This window comes from Felis catus, chromosome F2, assembly GCF_018350175.1.
Source record: "Felis catus isolate Fca126 chromosome F2, F.catus_Fca126_mat1.0, whole genome shotgun sequence".
Taxonomy (NCBI): Eukaryota; Metazoa; Chordata; class Mammalia; order Carnivora; family Felidae; genus Felis; species Felis catus.
The window spans coordinates 43,748,051-43,768,301 of NC_058385.1; the positions used below are offsets into that span (position 1 = coordinate 43,748,051).

The window sequence follows — 20,251 nt, forward strand, 5'->3', positions numbered from 1 at the left end:
AACCGTCCACTACTCCCAGGCTCACACAGAGGGAAGACAGTGTGAAGACAGAAGACGACCATCTACAACCAAGGAGAGAGGTCTTCCGAGATTAACCCTACCAACACCTCAATCTGAGACTTCTAGTTCTCCAAAACTGAGGAAGTAAATTTCTGGTGTTTAAGCCACCAGTCCATGGTACGCTGTTATGGAAGCCCCAACAAACTAATACATCCTTATAAACAAATTTGATCTACTTTACTAATTTAATTATCAGACTAGCCCAGAGGCATTTTTCTATAAACTGTTTTAAATTCATTCATTCATTCAATATCTTAATACCTACTATGCTCTGAACACTGTACACTTATTGATTCAAGCCCTTTCTCATGTAAACTAATTTTATTATCTTGTCATTTAACAACCCACTTCTAATTTTTTCCAACTATTTTCTGCTGGGCAGCTATGTGGCATTCTGTTGTCTGCTGACGCTTCTCTTGATTACTAGAATTAACCTTTTTATAGATGTGTTAGAACAGCATCAGTAACCCTAGTTCTCAACTCTAGATAGACAAAAGAATCACCTAGGATGTTTCTAAAATACCTGTATCTGGACCAACCCCTTCCCACATTCTGATTTACCTGGCATTTGTACAAAGCTCTGGCAGCATATTTAAGTGTCCCAGATAATTCTAGTGTGCAGCCAAGGCTGAGCACTGTTACTCCCGTTTGAATGGGACTTGAACATCACCTCCTTAGGCACTCAAAGTAGTTCACAAACCACCAGCACTGAAATCACCTGGAATTTTGTTAGAAATGCAGCATCTCCAGGGTGCCTGGGTGGCTCAGTCAGTAAAGCGTCCGACTTCAGCTCAGGTCATGATCTCACAGCTTGTGAGTTCGAGCCCTGCATCAGGCTCTGTGCTGACAGCTCAGAACTTGGAGCCTGCTTCTAATTCTGTGTACCTCTCTCACTCTGCCCCTCCCCTGCTCGTGCTCTGTCTCTAAGAACAAAACACTAAAAAAAATTAAATAAAAAAAAAAGAAATGCAGCATCTCCGTTTCCACCCTGAACTACTGAATCAGAATTCATATTTTAATAGTTTCCTCACACAATTCAGATGTACTCTAAAATTTGAGAAGCACTGGATTTACACTACAATCACCTGGAAAACTTGTTAAGAACAAGAACTCCCTGGCTTCCTTCCAGAACCACAGAATCTCATTATCTGCTAAGGGCTTGGGAATCTGAATTTTGTGTATTGTGATATAGCTAGTCACACAAGGGCCTGAGACCTAGGAATCACTCGAGGCCAACGTACACATCCCCTCAACTACCCAGCTTCGGCTTAACCTTCCAATTCTTTTTTAAAAATAAAAAATATAACAGAGATACAGATTTTTATTTTTCCATAACGCATGCAGGCTTACAACTATTTATACTTACGAACAAAGGAATAATTGCATTATTACCAGGATGTCAAATTAGCAAGTAAGACAACCAGTTACTGATTACTTTTGGGAGATTATTTTTACAGAACACAGCAACAATTACCAAATTATACTTTCAAGACCACAGTTATATCACGAGACCAGGACAAGCTGATGGTATTTCTAACAGTCACACAAGTCTCCATCTTTTACAGGCAAAAAAGACTGATATTCTGGTGAAGGGTCTCAAGTAAGCACCTTATATCAGTCTTTGAAAGATTTACAACACAACAGTCTCTCTCCTGTTGTGATGCAGGGGAAAGAGAGCACATTTTCATCTCTTTTTGAGTACTCCCTGTTAATCTTGAAGACTTTCACTTCTAAGGCCCATTTCTAGAACTTCATCAGTTAACATTCAAAGCAAAAAGCAGACCTGATGTGATCATGATAGTGCACCCCACCACTATCACCACCAAAACAGAGTCCTGATCTCCCAAAGTAGTCAAGTTTAAATTGGCACAGTGTTGGACTTTCCATCAACAATATAGGTGGGGAGAGGAAGACACCAGGTTGATCATAATTGATGTAGCTAGGTGATGGGTACTCAGGGTCCAGGGACCATCCTCTCCACTTCTGTGCATGTCTGAAAATGTCCACAATAAAGAGAAAAACATTAAAAAAAAAAAAAAAGGCAGACCTACTCTGCTACATATTCCCATTAGTGGTAAGATTTTACTTATGGCAAAAATAAGCAGCATATAGCATCAATCTTCCACATACGCAAGGCCACACCTAGAAAAGAGAAAGCATCCAAAGTAACATTATTCTGTTTTGGGTTTGTTTCTGTGATTTATAAAATCCACTAATGATGAGTTAATGACTGAACAAAACTTGGGGCAAACCTACATCTAGGCATTGTAATTGTCCCATGATCCCTTTAACTCTCCTCTCCTCACTCTGGAAAAGGTCCCTCCCTGTCCCCCCCATCACTGAGAAATAGGCATACTCTCCCTGAGGTTTCTTCACCCGTTTCTATCTGCTTCTCCAGGCCCATCTCCACATCAGGTTCTTTCCTACTCTGTTTTTTGCTGCCACTGCCTTGCCTGGCACATCCTGTATACAATTTTGAGTCAAGGCCTCCCCAGCCCCTGGGGAACTCAGAACAAGGTCTCCCACAAGGAATGGGAGTTACAGTCTTAATGCGTCACCCTTAGGGATGTGAAGGAGAAAAAGGGCCTAGCTCAGCTTTTACACCCACTGGGAATGAGCCTTGGTGATCCAGAACAGATTCTGCCCACCCTGACCTCCTGCCCCAAGACAAAAGCCTACTCCTAAGGGTATCTGAAGGTAGAAGTAAAGACAGCAAAGGACTGTTGAGGGTAGAAAGCTGGGGAACGAGGGCCAGATGGCCAGAGGCTACCACAGAGGAAGAAACAATATGAGACAACTGGGTCTTATGGGGCACACACAAAAAAGTTGGAACATGAGTAAACACTAAGTCCACAACACTGCTGCCTTGGGACTTATAATTCTAGCATGTTAGCCATGAAAAGAATTTTCAACTTCAGAATTATAGAGTGCATCCAGGAGTCGGGACCAAGGTCCGACTACAGACCTTGGCCTTCTGGTTTCCTCTGCGCTCTGTCAGCCCAATGTGTGAGTGTGCACAGCAAGTCCTAGCTCTCTCACTAGCTGTATGCAGACAACCTTGGCTTTTCAGTTGTTTTCACTTTCTGAGCTGTAGTAATATTGAAACAAAAAAGGAAGGAAGGAAGGGAGTAGAGGAGTAAGAAAGGAGGACAGGAAAGGAAGGGAGGGAAGAAGGAAGAGAAGTGAAGGAAGGGCAAGTAAGGAGGTATAGAGGTATGAGATAAAGTAGACACAGGCCCATAGATCAAAAATCCCTTTTCCCCACAACCCCACTATAGCACTCTGGTCATATGCTAGCAAGGGATGGGAAGAGTTGACAAAGGTACCTAGATTGTATGTGGGTCCAGTCCTCACTCTCACCTGGAGCCGCAGCACGATGACAGTGAGCACATGTCACATACCCGCCCATCAGTCTGGCAAGCAGTAGGGTTCCTAGAAGGCTGGGGAAGGTAGGTGTGTGTCTCATGCACTGGCAGGGGGCCTTGGTCCACAGGCAGTTCTTGAGGTCCTCATTGACTGGGAAGCCAAGTGGGGCCAATAGCAACCTAGACAAATCTCAGTGGCCTGACAGTGATGGGGTACGGTGTTGACCCTGACGAATGTTCATCATAAGGACCCAGAGGCAGGAAGAGACGCATAATGGTATAGAACACATGGCATTATGCTTCTCACCCTTAACCTCATCCATGCCCAGCAGTCAAGTGCTATTCCACATATCCAGCAGGGCAGCATAGGCCCCTAGCCAAAGCCAGAGATCCAGTAGGTGGTGGAACCTTGGCTGGTGGCCCCAGGGCCTTGGAACAATCAGTTTTGGCTGATGGCCAATACCATGTGTGCTAGCTTCATTCTGCAGTGGCAACAGAAGACTTTGCCACAGATGGCACGCATGGCCAGCATGAACACAAAGCTCAGCAAGTCACTGGCCCTGGAGCAGCAGAGCTCGAGGATGCACTGGTCCTTGTGGAGGATGACTCATGAGTGTCCATGTTAAAGACAGCTGGGAAAGGCCAGAGCCAAGAACACGGTCCAGGCAATGTAGACAAAGGCAGCACACACTTGAAGCATGTGTGCTTAACGTATAAACAGTAGGGGTGAGATCATTTAACGTGTAACACTAATGTGAAAAAAGCAAGGCCACGAGGGGGCCAAAGAACATGATCATAAATACCATATTCTTGTAACTGAAGTCCAAGGGGAATACAGTGCACAGAGGCCAACATGAAGAGAAGGCAGACGGCCAAACACACGTGGTTAGCTAGGCACAGGTCCAACAGGAGGTAGTAGGGAGGCTAGTGCAGGATCAGTTGGACTTGTTTGCCCCAGGCTCAGGGGTCTCCACTGGCTGCTTTGCTGGACCTTGCCTGCCCTCCTTTCCTTTCTCTGCACGGGCCCCTTCACTCATAAGGTAGTACTGCAGGGGATTGGGCCACAGTTCCTCGTTGATGATCTCCACAATCTTGTCAGACTCAATGGAGCTGTGGTTTGAAAACCACCCAAAGAAGCTACGGCTGTTGTCTGGGTTGCCCTGGCTTAACGACTGGAGATCATGGCCCGGGAGCCACTGGATTGGAGTAGAACGAGACACCACCTGACCCGAAGGCCCACACCCGTATTCCTTGATGAGCACCTTATTTTGGAAATAGGGGTTGCGCCCGAAGTAGAACTTGATTTTGTAGCCCAATCTCGCGAGGCCAAGCTCTTCCACCTCCAGGCTGTTCAAGTAGCTGAGAACCTCTTTATCTTGGTTGTTCAGAAAGGATGAGAGCTGGGGGTGGTTCTGAAAAGCCTGCCCCCAGAAACCTGGGATACTCTGGATGAGGAGGTTCCTGCGCTCTAAGTGATGCAGTCGCAACTGCCCGAACTTGCGCGAGAGCCGAAGGTAGGCCCTGTCCGCCTGGGCGTTCATGGTCTCCAGCTTCAGCTGGACGGTCTCCAGCGTATCCATGCTGCCATCTGTCGCCAGGGGCCCTGACCCTGCATCCTTCTCCACCTTCGTTTCTTCTCCCACAGGGGCGGAGACGCTCTCCCCAATGGCCCCTTTCTTCAGCTTCCCACCAGCTAGGGCCTGAGGTACTCTCCCTACTGCGCTACAGGTTTCTGAGGCCTTCTTCCCAGCAGCACCACGCCGATTTCCAACGCGGGGGCCATTTTTTGGCCTTCCCACGGTTCCCACGGTTCCCACGAAGACCGTGTCTGTCGCTAGGCGCTCCGAGAGGGATGTGGCCTTCCCCAGGCCGGGCCTGGTCGCAGCCTGCCCGCGACCCCCCGCAGCTCGGGCGCGGAGCGCGAGGCCACAATCCAGGGGGAGCCGGCAGGCAGCCTCCTCCCCGGGCCGACGGGGCGGCGCGGGCGCAGCGGTTTCCAGGCCACCCCAACCCGCGCCAGCCTGCACCTGTGCCGCCTGGGTTTCCTCCCCGAGCCTCTGGCACTGTGTTGGGTCCGGGTCGCGGGGGGCGTCTTCAGGAGCAGCGCGAACTCGGGCTTTGCCTCGGCCTTTGCCCCGGTTTTTGGCGCGGGAGGACTTTCTACCCCTACTTCGGCCGCTCATGGTGGTAGCGGAAGCAGCTTCAAAGCCACGCTCCGACCCCGCGGCCCCTGGCGCCAGCTCGCGGTCGCAACTGAGCGGGCCTCTCCATGGCAACCGCCGACGTCACGGCTGTACGACTGTACCCTCGCGCGAGGACGGGCTGCGCGCGGTGATTGGCTCCGCCGCCGCAGCTGCGCACGAGCCGACCCTCACGGACGCCCCCCTCCTCCCTCGCCCCCTACCTCGCTTTGTCTGCTAATGGATGCGTGTGCCGTCCTTCACTTTATTCCCGTTGGTGTCAGTTGTACCCGCTGGGTCTCATAGAGCATGTCTAATTCCTCTCATACAAGACAGCATGGCGACAACTATGACCACGTGTGTCCCCCCCATCATCTACTTTCTAAACTAAACATCTTCAGTGCGTCCTATTACCTCGTGTGACATTTGCCAAGATGAAACTGCTATTGGTCCCTGTGTTTTTCTCTTTGAAAGCCTTTGCTGAGGGATTTGCCATGGTGCCTTAACTCCAGAGAATGTAAAGGTAGGTACTGTAGTGCCAGGCCACAAAGCGATTTGATAGGTGGGATGTTACTGATAATTATAAAAATAATTACTAGTATTTTATGAGCATCATTATGAACCAGGTTACGCACTGCATGCTTTATGTGCATTATCTCAATAAATGAGGGAAGCGTTGTTGTCATTCCCATTTTCCAGATGAGAAAACTGTGGCTCTGGGACACCAAGGAATATTCCTGATATTACACAGTAAGGGGTAGAAGCACGAATCAAACCCAAGCCCATCTGACTCCTACTCTGTGCTTTATATTTGCAAGCGGCCAGTCCTTCCAGGGCTGCTCCGCCTGCAAATTACTGCACTGGCTCTTAAGAAGGCCAGCCTTGGGGCGCCTGGGTGGCGCAGTCGGTTAAGCGTCCGACTTAAGCCAGGTCACGATCTCGCGGTCCGTGAGTTCGAGCCCCGCGTCAGGCTCTGGGCTGATGGCTCAGAGCCTGGAGCCTGTTTCCAATTCTGTGTCTCCCTCTCTCTCTGCCCCTCCCCTGTTCATGCTCTCTCTCTGTCCCAAAAATAAATAAACGTTGAAAAAAAAAAAAAAAAAAAAAGAAGGCCAGCCTTGCTTGTAAAATAGGCATTGGCAGGGTATTCTCTCTTCTGCTTGGTGGCCCTACCCCAAATCCTCTAGCTGCCTCAGGCCTCGTTTACACAGCTGGACTTTCACTGAAGGTATAGGACCCGTACAGAACTTCTGCAACTGGAGTGAGACAGGAATGTGGTCAGAGAATTTAATTATTCAGGGAGTGCAGCAGCGTTTCCCAAGTTGAAGTTAAGAATCGGAGCCTCCATAGTAGCAGTGAGGAGGCCCTAGAAACTTCTTAGACACTGCATGGAAAAAGCCAGACAACTTAGCTCTTGTTCCTGGAGCAAGTTCTAGACCCTGTTGTTACTAGCCAAGTGATAGGACCTTGAAATAGCGTAGCACGTGCTGAGACCATGACCAAAAAGACAACGAACAAAAACCTTCTGAGGTTATCTTTTCAGGCTCACGGGGAACAAGAAGTCCCTTGCACCCAGCTAATGGAGAAGTAAGTTCCGAAGCCTCTGGGAACTCAACCCCTCCCTCCTCTTATTTGTCAATGTGTCCTTGTAGACTGGCAGCCTGGCATCACCTGGAAACTTGTTAAAAATGGAGAATTTCAGGCCTTGCCCCAGAAGGATAAAATCAGAATTTGAATTTTAACAGGATCTCAGTTTATTTGTATCCACATTAAAGTTGAAGTATAGGAGACAGGGGAGAAGAGAAATTCTTTTGATACAAGCAGGCCTTACTTTAAGCCAGCCCAGTGCAAGTGACCGCTGACTTTCTCAAAGGCTCTGCAATCCTGCAAGGCTGTATGTGATCTAGCAAGTTCCCTCCTGCAACTACCCAGCTTACCTCTCTGACCTCATCTTCTTGTCCCCGCCCCCCCCCCCAACTCCTTTCCACCTGTACTGGCCTCCTTGCTATTCTTCAGACTCACTGGGTCAGCTCCTGCTGCAACGTTGCACTGGCTCTTCTGCCTTATATACTCTTCCCTCACTTTAAGTGGTCATCTTGGCTGGCTCCCTTCACACTTTGCTTAAGTGTAATCTTCTCCATAACCATCCTGTTTAAAATTGCCATGCATCCCCATCCCTCATACCCTGCACTGTTTTTTCTTTATTCCTTAGGACTTATTGCCTTCCAACACACTACACGGTTATTTCTTCGGTATATTGTTTAACTGTCTCTCCTCTCCAGAATGTTAACTCCATGAGGTCAGGTGTCTTTCTTTTGTTCCCATGGGCCTACAACAGTGTCTGATACTAATGAAAAGCAATAATTGTTGAGTGAAAGAACCAACCAAAGTAGAGTTTTTAAAAAATGGGTTTCTAAATTGATCTTCTGAAATTCAGAATACCCCTGTTTTCCCCACAGAAGCAGTTTTATAGATAAAGGTTATATACTCCGATCAACATAATGAAAATGTATTAAACTCATAACTTAGACACAAAATTATCTTTTGAAATGAGCACCATTCAGGGACAGTGTGTAGGTGAAAATCCAGAGCGATTAATTTAAAAATTGAGTTAAGGGATGATGTGCCTGGCTGGCTCAGCTGGTAGAACATGTGACTCTTGATCTCAGGGTCGTGAGTACGAGCCCCACATCAGGCTTGGAGCCTACTTAAAATTTTAAAAATAAATAAATAAAGGCATTCCTCTTTATTAAAAAAAATAATAAGGGGAATTAATATTTGATTTAAAAAGGATTAGTCCAAGGATTACCTTAAATTCTTGTTGAAGGCTCTTTCATAACTACTTCTTCCCAAGGCCTTCCATGAACATCCCAAACCATCGTAAGTAGTCCTGTCCTCAATCTCACAGAGAAGTTAACTGTAATATTTGTCAGGCAATTAGACATGCAGTTTTGTGCCAGTCCTTGTACAAAATTACCACTTAAAACTGGATAACCACTGTCTGAAATTGTCTGTAAATCTCAGAAAAACTTAAAAATTAGCTGAAGCAGTCACTGCCCCTCTAAAAATTGCAGAAATTGGTGGGCTGGCCCACTTCTCAGAGCACTCACAGCTCAACCAACCTCTGTTGTCAAGAGCCTTAATCCAGCATCGGCATCTGCGTCATTTACTGCTCATCCATGGCAAAACCACTGCAAGGTTAATGTAGGCTGGGCCACTGCAAATGGTGTTTATTACACAATCTGCCTCCAGCCTGTTTTCATCATGTCAAAGAGATAAGCGTCAGGTGAAGAGAAACAAATGTGAGACTACCACTTTATATAAAGATACTCCAGGTCACCCAGCCTATATGGCTTCTGTATTTAAGAGGATGGTCTATGCAGCGGAACTGAACTGCTAATTTTCTTCTCAGGCATTAATATTTAACTTTACATGAGACTATAGCTTGAGTTTTCAACTAGACAGTAAGCCATGTAAGGGTTAAGACTGTGTCTCTTTTATCTTCCAAGGCAGCTAGCATGGGCCTTGCACTTACTAGTAATGTTACTGAGTAAAGTTCACATTTATTTTGTACTTTATACAATGCCATGTTCTGATTCACTTAATCCCCACAGCCACTTCATGGGTCAGGTGTAGCTATTGCCCTCTTCTTAGAGATGAGGTTACTGCTATACAAAAAGGTCCAGTACCTTGCCCAAGGTCACACAGCAAATTAATGGGTTTAGCCCAGGCAATCAGATCCAGCACCCATGCTCTTAACCACTACTCCATGATGTAAAATTATGGTGTGAGAGATTGAAATAGCAAACTCTCTCTAGTGGGTAAAAATCCTTTTCAATGTTCAAAAATTTTATGAACGTATAAAATTATATATGCACATACATACACATTTTTACACACATGAACAATACATACATCAGTCAGGAATACTTTTTCTTTTTCTTAATTCATTTATTTTGAGAGAGACAGAAACAGTGTGAGTGGGGAGGGGCCGAGAGAGGGAGAGAGAATCCCAAGCAGGCTCCACACTACCAGTGCAGAGCCTGATTTGGGGCTTGAACCCACAGAGCCGTGAGATCATGACCTGAGCCCAAACCAAGAGTCAGATGCTTAACTGACTGAGTCACCCAAGAACCCCAGGAATAATTTTTCTATGGTCTATATCCCTGGCATGGTGATACTCAACATAAGTGAGTTTCATTTGAACAATCAATGTTGGGAATAAAACATCTCCATTTGAACTATATTTGTCATGAGCATTATGTGAATATTATGAAAGAAATACAAGTTTACTATCATGAACTCAGAAATCTGGGAATTTTTACCTTTTCCCAATAATTAGGGGCTTAAGTCCCTATTTAAGCATTTAATTGATTCTTTTAAATGTGATATTTCATCATTTGCAAATTTTATTAAAAATTCATAAAAACATTTCTCAAAATACTGATGTAACTGGTGCTCACTTTTGTTCTCCAAAAAATTGTGCTTTGTGTACTCCTTTTAAGGTCTATTTTCCTCAAATCATATAAATTAACAAGCTGGGAAAAAGACATTCCAGTGATCCAACCTAGTCTCCCACCAAGAAAATAACATTCCCCCCCGCCCACCCAGTTTCTCCAATAGAACTTTAAGATCCCAGACTTGACATTTTTAGCCACAGGGTTTTTGTTTTTCCCCAAGGAGATAGTTTGAGCCTCTTAAATGGCAGTACGTCTTGCTTACTGTGTGGAATTTTGCCAACTGACCCTCCCAGGTTATGGAAGATCATGGAAAAGAAGGGGAATATTTTCTTTTTTTTTTTTTTTTTAATTTTTTTTAACGTTTATTTATTTTGGAGACAGAGAGAGACAGAGCATGAACGGGGGAGGGGCAGAGAGAGAGGGAGACACAGAATCGGAAGCAGGCTCCAGGCTCTGAGCCATCAGCCCAGAGCCCGACGCGGGGCTCGAACCCACGGACCGCGAGATCGTGACCTGGCTGAAGTCGGACGCTTAACCGACTGCGCCACCCAGGCGCCCCCAGGGAATATTTTCAAAGCCAAGGAGGAAGAGAAAAATCTGCCTCTTATGGTAAATTTCACAAACTATTTAAGCTTAATATCTTGAGAAATGTGCCTAGCTTCTTTCCAGTTCCTCCCCAAAGAGCAAAATTTTATAGTAGACCACCTAAGTTATTCAGTTCATATCATATAAGTGGCTGTAAAATATTTTAAAATATTCACAGATATATTCTTACTTCTTGGCATTTCCTTTTTACCCTACAACATTTTCACCATTAAAATTAGATCTTTAGGCTAACGCTTTTATCCTAAAGAGGAGAAAGTACAGAAGAACCTAGCAAGAGCTGAATTCAGCAAGTCAAATGCTTTGCTTTGAATTTCAAAATAGCCTCTTGAGAGGAGAAGATACAATAGCATTGAAAAAAAATTTAGCTCTTCAGAGGCAAATCCTGGAGCACTAAGTGCATAGAGTTTATAACATAAAACATAAGGAGGAAAAACGTGATGATGTATAAGCCATTATCTCCACCACACAAAGAGGCAATAAGAACTTTTTCTGAGATGGGTTTGAGGAACTTAGAGAAAATTTAGAGAGTATATAGCTGGTGCAGGATCTTGAGAAAAAGATTCTCACAGTTATCCCTCCAGGGATCAAAACCCTTGGGGAGTTGGTAGAGACCATCCTGGAAAAGACAGCCATCTAAGAGTGGGGAGGACTAGCTCCCAACTTTAACACTGGAACCCTGACAAGAAATCCTCCAAGGGCTTCTTTCATCACAGGACAGCCAGGAGAGTAGAAAGGTATGTACAAGTGTACTTTAAAAATAAGTCAGTTATTTTACAAGCACACACCAAAAAAAAAAAAAAAAAAAAAAAAAAAAAAAAGAAAGAAAGAAAAGAAAAAGTTGATTCAGGAATAGCAGAGAATTGTAATTCAGAACATGAAAGTTATAGCAAAACCATAGGCAAGTTCAGAAAACAGAGAGGAAGGCTCTTTTATAGAAGAAAGCGGAATTGGGAGGGACTGTTAGAAACAAACACCCATTGGAGTAAACTGGGGGTTTGAAGTATGGTCACTTTTCATTGGCTGAGTTGTGTCTGTTTCTCATTGGCTGCACTGTTGCTGGGCAAGAAGAAAACCTTCCTCCTGCTGGGGTAGTAAAGCAGCTAAAGTAGTATGGGCTTATAAAGTGTGTCTCTTCCTGTTGTGTCTTCAGTTGTCAACAAGTGGTAGGCACAAGAGCTCCCCTTCCAGCTTCCTGACTTTATTATTTGTTTGTTTATATTTTATATTTAAGAGAGAGAGAGAGAGCAAGCAGGGAAAAGGGACAAAGGGAAAGAGAAAATCTTAAGCAGGCTCCACACTCAGCACAAAGCCTAACTCAGGACTTGATTCCACAACGCTGGGATCATGACCTGAGCCAAAATCAAGAGTAAAACGCTCAACTGACTGAGTCACCCAGGTGCCCTGTGACTTTATTTTAAACAAGGTTTCCTTTTACTGATTTTCACAAAGCTGCCAAAGGGATTTCTGAAATGGCCTGTCCTACCCTCCAGCCACCCTACTCTCAATCTCCCACAGCCCCAGAACAGAGTGCAAGAGCAGCCATATATTTCTCCATGTTTAGTAAAGAGAGAGGTGGAGGTTGGCTAAGAGCATATGGGGAATTTAAATGGGCCTTGTATTGTTGGCAGAGAAGATGCAGAGTAAAGGATTTGATGACTAGAAACCATGGGGAGCACGCTTCATCAGCGGACACAATGGGAGTAGAGACAGATTTCAAAGATACCAGCAAAGACCGAAGATGATACTCACACCAGACCTCCTCCATCAATGACAAGATGGAAAATCCTTAGCCCTGGAGAAATGAGAAAAGGAACAAGGCATATTATATGATTAAGTATCTGCATGAAAGAAACCAGAAGTTTTAAGTGTTAAGTTACCAAGTAACTTGAATTGCCCTGTTTAAGTTACATGAATTTTATAAGTTGCTGCAACTATGAAAATTCATATTCACTACAATAGTATTAAGTAGTCCAGGCCCAATATCTAATGGGTTTAGTCCTGCAGCACCAAAGCTGGAGAAACTTAAGAGATGGGACTTTAAAACTTCTTAGAAGATAAGTGACATTGATAGTTTTAGAAAATAATAGAAGGTATTAAAAGAAGGCCTCTTAAGACATAGTTGTGATTATAAACACCAAGAAATCCATTAAACTCCAATCACCAAATATGAAAATTTTCACTACAATTTAGGGAGAGAACCTAAAGCCAAATTAAGTGCTCTCTAAGAAAGTCTCTCATAAATTGGTTATGGGTTGAATTTAGAACTGTGGGTGCACCCCATTTATTGCAGTTATTACTTTTAATAATGTTATTCAGTAATTTATCATACACTTGAATTTTTCCTAGTTGGGTTACAACTTTGTCTCCAACCAGAAAAGAAGCTCCCTGAGTTACAAACACCAAACTTGCCTTATATGTAAGCTGCACAGTGCCTTCTCCTTGAATTACCCCACAGCCATTCCTGTACTAAACAACCCTCAATTTCTAAACCAAAACAAGCTGTCCTCAGTCAACACCACCACATGTTGTCTAGTGCAGAGAACAGTAGAATGCAAGGTCTCTCTCTTCCCTACATCTCTTTTTATGCATTCAGGAATGTTTTGTTCATATCATACTCATATATTTTTTTTAATCTCGATTGTTTCCTTTCCTATATATATACGCACAGACACACTCTTAACATCCTTACTCCTTCTTCTTTCCCAACAACACAATAATAGTACAGAAATGCTCTAGAAAAGGCAGTGAGGTTGGTAGAATTTCACTTGGGAGCTAAATTGGGAGGAAAATATCCCAACAAGACTTGGATGTGAGCCTTGGCAAATCCCAGAAAAAGCCATTGACAAAGGGCAACATGAAAAACAGAAATTGGAATCACCTTCACTTTATATAATCTAAGATCCTGCGTGGTTTACACTAGCTTCTGAGATTGAGGAAGTCCAGGATCTTCATGGAGGATGACCAGAACCGGCACGGAGTTAAGGTCCCTGGGATGGAGGTGGGGGAAAGAATCCTCTCATATCACCCAGCACATCTCAGACTCCAGCCAGCTAACTATGGTGTGAGAGAAACCAATGAGAAGATCCACACACACACTTTATATCAAACAAGTCATAGATCTTCATGAAGCTAGGAATTTACATCAAAGACCTTGGGAAAATGAACAAAGCCAAAATTAAATTGAATTCTAAATTAATGGGAAAGTATTTTGTGGTTAAAATGTTCAATTACGTGTTGCAATCAACTTAGTATCCATAAGCATGGGTTTCCATTTCCTTTTACTCGAGCTAATTTAACTGCAGATACTCCTTGCTTTCTGGAATGCCCATTTTGGTTATTCATTCTGTATTTGTATAATATCTGATAACAATAGGACATTTTAAAAAGCACTTAAAAAGTTATAGTCAAGAAAAAAGAACAAAGGAAAATTAAGGGCTGGGAAATTAAAAAAAAAAACAAAAACCAGAATGAAGTACCCAAATGTGTCCCATTCCACTATGTCTGCTGTACTTACTGGAGGCTGGCCACAGATTCTGGCCTTTAACCCAGCAGTGCAAGGAGAGAAATCTGGCCTTTAACCTACCAGTGCAAGGAGATGTGGTATAACCTTTATAATGTTTGCAATGTTAAAAACACACGCACACACACACACACAACAGCAACAAAACGAAAAAGCATGTTCTCAGAGAAAACACATGTATTCTCAATACTGAACCCAGAAAGGAGTATCAGAATTGAAAGCCCCGGTACATCCTGATGCTGAATCCAGCACCATGGGCATCTCCTATAGCACCAGCCACAAAGGCTGGCGAGTAGGACAGAGAGCCACTTTATGAAAGCAGTTCTGTGGTGGTTCAGGTCCCAAGCTATAGTGGCTTCATCCAAGGACACAGAGTTTATAGAATTTAGAGGAGAAAGTGAACATATGTCTTGAAGTCAGCCTCTGCAAATGTGGCCATCTCCAGTTGACTCTGTGTCTGGAACCTGGGCATTGTCTGTGGGAGATAATATCACATGAGGAACGGAGTGGTGGATTTCATTCTGTCCCCTGCTACCAAATGGGCACAAAGCTCTCCTGAGAACCATGCCCTCCTCCCCCATTTCCTCATCGATTTCTCTGTCTCCATCACTTTCCTTTCTTTGCTTCCCCCACACTGTGTGTTTATAGAGAAACCATTCGGTTGCTTTTAAAACCTTTTCCCCACTTCAGGTCCTCTTCCATTCACACACAAAGCTGAGTCCTTGCGGACTTAAGCTGTGTTTGCCTCACAGAGTAACTCTGTACCTCGGTTTCCCAATAGTGTGCGAGGTGGTTATTCAGGCCAGGGTTCAGTTATAGGACCGGGCAGGCGGTATAAGTGAATGAAGCCAGCCCAGTGCCCGTCTGTAGGGAATTGAAGATTGGGTTATGCCCTTTCTCAGGCTAGCGATTGCCACTTAACTCCAGCTAATTACAGCCATGGAGAAATCTGCATTTTTTTAATGTGAAATTTCTTAAAAATCCTGTGAGAACCAAACAAAACAATTCTGCTCGTAGACTTCACTTTTAAATCCCTGTTCTACACCCTTATTTTTTTTTAAACTAAGTTTATAAGTGAAATAATGAATGAATGTCTGGAAATTATTTGAATTCTTCCAAAGAAGAGAGATTTTTGTGGCTGCCACTCAAGAGAAGCCTTTGAAAATAAAGAGCAGTAATATGATCCAAGGTAGGACTCTACCCTTTGCCATTAAGGCAAGTGAGGAATTGATGGCAACTGGGAGACAGCTGTTACTCAAGATGGGCACAAGTGAGGGGTTATATTCTTGACAAGATTTTTTTTTAGAACTTCAAAGATGATGATAATTATTTTTAATTGGCTTTATTTCTTCATACATAGAACCCCATTGCTACCTCCTGTTTCTTCACACATGTAATTTAGACTCCAAAAATTATTTTCATCTCCCTATAATATGAAGGCGAGACCAGCTCAGAGACACGCCATGCTGCTCGCTTCTCCCAGCAGCTACATCTACAAATCTTTACTGGCAACCAACACACTTCTGACATAAATGGTAGACTTGAGTGACTAACTATGCCCCTTTGGATTCCTTTTTTCCTCCCCTTCTTCATACCCACACAATTGATCAGGTGGGCCATATGGCCCCTGTGATTCACACATTAAGACAATTAGGACACCAGCCAGTTAATTGCTCAAGCTGGCATTTTCATAACTAAGACAAGAAAACCTAATGCTTTGTCTTCCTCAGAAAAACCCAACTCCATCTGCTCTTTGGTATGGTTCAGATACCAATTCCTACAATATCTAGCTAAAAAGGGGTGTAACCATATTTAGATAAAAATATTGAATGAAAGTAAGTTGTGTTGCACTTACTTAAGTAAGTTTTCCACTGCAGAATCCAGGCTGAAATGTAATAGTAAAAATCTAGCATGAGGATAGTGAGTATACTGTACGTATTAAGATTTTACACTACACTCCGAGAGGGAGATGCTGGTCACTGGAGAGTAGCCAGACCACCCTTCCCTAGGACTGGATATCAGAAAGGAGAGGAGTTTCAAGTTGGGGGGGGGGGGGAGGGGGGTTGCTCACAGCCCTGACCTCTAAAGTAATGGGGGGACACTTAGAAATAAAAAGTCAGCCAGGTGCCTGGGCGGCTCAATCAGTTAAGCATCTGACTCTTGATTTCGGCTCAGACAATGATCTCATGGTTTGTGAGATCAAGCCCAAATTGGGCTCTGCACTGGCAGTACAGAGCCTGCTTGGGATTCGTTCTCTCCCTCTCTCTCTGCCCCTCCCCTTCTCATTCTCTCTCTCTCTCTCTCTCTCTCTCTTTCTCTCAAAATTAAACTTTTTAAAAAAAGAAAGAAAGAAAAGGCAAGGTATAAAGAAAGATAAAAGGTTTATTTTCTGGCACCAGGACTGGTAGAGGGTACCCCTCCCATACTGCAACCCTATTTTAATAGAGAAAATAACAAAAACTAACCAGCATTTTATGGTTGAGGAGATTCTGGAAAGTTGTTTACTCTCAGCCTGGGCTCTGTGAGTTGGGAGTCAATGGGAAGCAAAAAAAAAACAAAAAAAAAAAAACAAAAGCAATCTGAGCACAAAATTACTACCTTAATTTAGAACACAAAGAGAATATTTACAAGTTTTGTGGCTAACTCTGTGAACTATAGTTGGAAGGGTCAGGAAATTTACACCTCCCCATGTGACTCATTCTCTTAACTCCAAGCACAAGCAGTGAAGGAACCAAGAACCCCTGAGGCAGAGATAGTCCTCGAAATGGTAGTACATTGAGCAGGCTTCTTTCCAGGTTTGCCAGCATAAGGGAGACCCCTGAAGCACCTGCACAGCCTACATACTACAGACAGGTGAGCTGAAATGTTTGAAAAGTGCCTGTGCAAAAGAGATGACAAATACTCCTCTTGTCTCTTGTCTGCCATCACCAAAACCAATAAAAAGGAAAACAGGATGGAGATCCCTCAAGAAATTAATAATAGAACCACCCTATGATCGAGTAATCGCACTATTGGGTATTTACTCAAGTAATACAAAAACACCTGTTCAAAAGGATATATGCACCCCTATGTTTATTACAGCGTTATTTACAATAGCCAAGATATGGAAGAAGCCCCAGTGTCCACTGATAGATGAATGGATAAAGAAGATGTGGTATGTATATATATATACATATATATATATACATATATATGTATATATATATACATATATATATATACATATATATATGTATATATATATATATAGACACACACACACACACACTGGAATGTTATTCAGCCATAAAAAAGAATGAAATCTTGCCATTTGCAACAACATGGATGGAGCTGTAGAATATTATGCTAAGCAAAATAAGTCAAGTGGAGAAAGACAAATACGATATGATTTCACTCATATGTGGAATTTAAGAAACAAATGAACAAAGGGAAAAAAACGGAAACCAAGAAACAGACTCTCAACTGTAGAGAACAAACTGGTAGTTACAGAGGGAGGGTGAGTGGGGGGATGGGTGGAATAGGTGATGGGGATTGAAGAATACACTTACCATGATGAGCACAGAGTAATGTATAGAATTGTTGAGTTACTAAATTGTGTACCTGAAACTAATATAATGCTGTATGTTAACTATCCTGGAATAAAAAAAAAAATTATGAAGTAAAATAAAAGTCCCTAAAAGAAGCAAACAACAACAATCACTTCTCCCTGTTTATAATCAAACAAAATTTCAGCAACCAATGATATTTTTTTTAATTGCTACCATATGCCTCATATGTTACTCTAGTAAATGAATTCATTTATCATCAAGAGAATTTATGTGACATTCTCTTGATGATGGAAGAATTCATTTGCTAGAAGAGAATTCTGGAAAAAGTCATGATAAGAAACATGCTGGCATAATTCAGGTTTATCTAAGGGCCTGGCCTTCTGGCCTTAATTTTATCATTCAATAGTGACTGGAAAATACATGCAGTGAGCAAAGTATAACATGTCATTTTAAAATTAAAATAGAAAATTCCTTTTATGATTTGAAACTATGTATGTGAGATTGATAGGGTGGGATCATGTGAGATGGAGGAGGGAGTTGGCAGGAAAGGATGGCCACAGGCAGGGGCCCAATTGATGAGTCAGCATGCATTGGGATCTAAAAAAGGCCTACCCAAACCTTTCTGATTTTGGACTGAGGAAAATGAAACTACCTGTTGACAAGAAGCAAAGCTGAAATGACAGAAAAAGGATTGGGCCTGAATTAGTTTCTTACTGATGCTGTAACAAATTACCACACATTTAGTGGCATATTATATTACATTATTTTATGGTTCTGGAGGTCAAAAGTCCAAATGGTCACACTGGACTAAAATCCAGGTGGTGGCAGGTCTGTGTCCTAATGGAGGCCATAGCAGAGCATCCATGCTAATGGCTCTCCATCTTCTGGAGGCTTCCTGCATTCCTTGACTCTTCCAGCCAGCAACTGGATCGCTCCTAACTCTGCTGCCATCCTCACATTTCCTTCTCTTGCTGACTCTCCAGCCTCCCTCTTTCGCTTATAAAACCCTTTGTATTGCATCAGTCCTACCTGGATTATCCAGGATAAACTGCCATCTCTAAAATCCTTCACTTAATTACATTTGCAAAGTCCCTTTTGCTATATAAGTTGACATATTGACAGGTTCTGGGGATTGAGATTCGGACATCTTTGGGAGCCATTATTCTTACTGCATAGAGTCATAAATACTGAGTTATATTTTTTAAATATTTATTTATTTATTTATTTATTTATTTATTTATTTATTTATTTATTTTGAGAGGGAAGGGGAGAGAGAGAATCCCAAGCAGGCTCCATGCTGCCAGCGCAGAGCCTGACACAGGGCTCAGTCTCACAAACCGTGAGATCACAACCTGAGCCAATATCGAGAGTCAGACATTCAACTGGCTAAGCCACCCAAGTGCCCCACTGAGTATTATTTTTAAAAATTAAGTGTTAAAAGAAGATTTATGACCAATTATCCTGCTTCATAATTGTTCATCTCTTTCATATACGCCCATGTTTTTATTCCTGTGCCCTAAATATGTTTTACAATAATAGTAGGTAACATGTATCAAGTGTTTTCTAAGTATCGGGCACTGTGCTGAGCAGTTTCCTTGCATTTTTGTATTTAAGTCTCTCAACAACCCAGTGAGATGAGTGCCATTATCATCCCCATTTCATGGATGAGAAAATGGAAGCTTCAAGAGGTTAAGTGATTTGTCTGAGGTTCTACAGCTGAAACTCTGAGCTAGGTGTGTCTGGCCCCTAATCCATGAGAAACAGTTGAGCTAGAATGAGGCTTACAAAAGCAAAGGTGTATATCTTGTTCATGCTCCATATTTATCACATGTCTGTCTTGGGTCTGCTGCCTCTTCACATCCTCATCATTCTGAGACCCAGGCTGATGATGCAACCACTATTTGGGATATTGCCCTTTTCATATATTGCCCTTTGTTAAAAGAGAGAAAAGAAAGATGGTAGAATTTCACATGAGCTTTGAGAGGGTTATCTTGGAAGTGATATGCATCACTTCTCACATTTCATTGGCCAAAGCAAATCAGTGACTACGCTCAACATTCATGTAGCCAGGAGATCTTAATCCATCACTCAGTAGGGCAGCAAATATTTGGAGAACATAATACAATGTATAACAGCTTTCAGTATGGTGCTATACCATTCACTGAGGATCAGAGGGAAGATAATCATTTGTCCACAGAGCCGAGATGATTTGGGATCTCCTTCGGTGGCACAGCCCTCACCTCTAGACCACCTGGACTCCTGGGTCTGTGAATAAGAAGTCACCTGTATGGAGCGATATTCTCCAAAACTGAAATGTGCTTAGAGTATCTCACACTCCACCATTGGAGAGAAAGTTGTGTCACCCGAGGATAGCTATATTGTGCTAGGAGTTATGAATTGTTCCTCAAGGGGAATTTCCCTCAACTGGTAAGACTCTGGATTGGTGTAGACTTCCCTCAAAACAGCAGCTAAGAAAGGATGGGGGAATTTCCAAAAGTCCTCTAGTCCAAAAACT

At 43.0% G+C, this 20,251-nt stretch overlaps 1 protein-coding gene and 1 long non-coding RNA gene across 11 annotated transcripts in view; both read right to left on the reverse strand.

The window, feature by feature from the left end:
- TSPYL5 (TSPY like 5) overlaps nt 1–5,725 on the reverse strand; it is a 54,784-nt gene extending 49,059 nt beyond the window's left edge. For 3 of the 10 annotated variants that reach the window (XM_023248139.2, XM_045050101.1, XM_023248141.2), the window contains exon 1: nt 3,421–5,725. In XM_023248139.2, coding sequence (XP_023103907.2) covers nt 4,361–5,608 — 1,248 coding nt within the window. In that variant the 5' untranslated portion in view covers nt 5,609–5,725 and the 3' untranslated portion in view covers nt 3,421–4,360. Of the gene's footprint in view, nt 1–1,363; nt 2,203–3,386 lie in introns of those variants that run through there. The other 7 variants (XM_023248138.2, XM_023248135.2, XM_023248136.2 and 4 more) reach the window with 7 other exon arrangements.
- Nucleotides 5,726–14,350: 8,625 nt separating this feature from the next.
- LOC123383196 lies at nt 14,351–16,733 on the reverse strand. The gene is made up of 3 exons (XR_006592678.1): nt 16,654–16,733; nt 16,044–16,073; nt 14,351–14,663 (listed from the first exon to the last, which is right to left on the reverse strand). It is a non-coding gene; the product is annotated as an uncharacterized LOC123383196 (long non-coding RNA).
- Between the last annotated feature and the right edge of the window lie 3,518 nt (nt 16,734–20,251).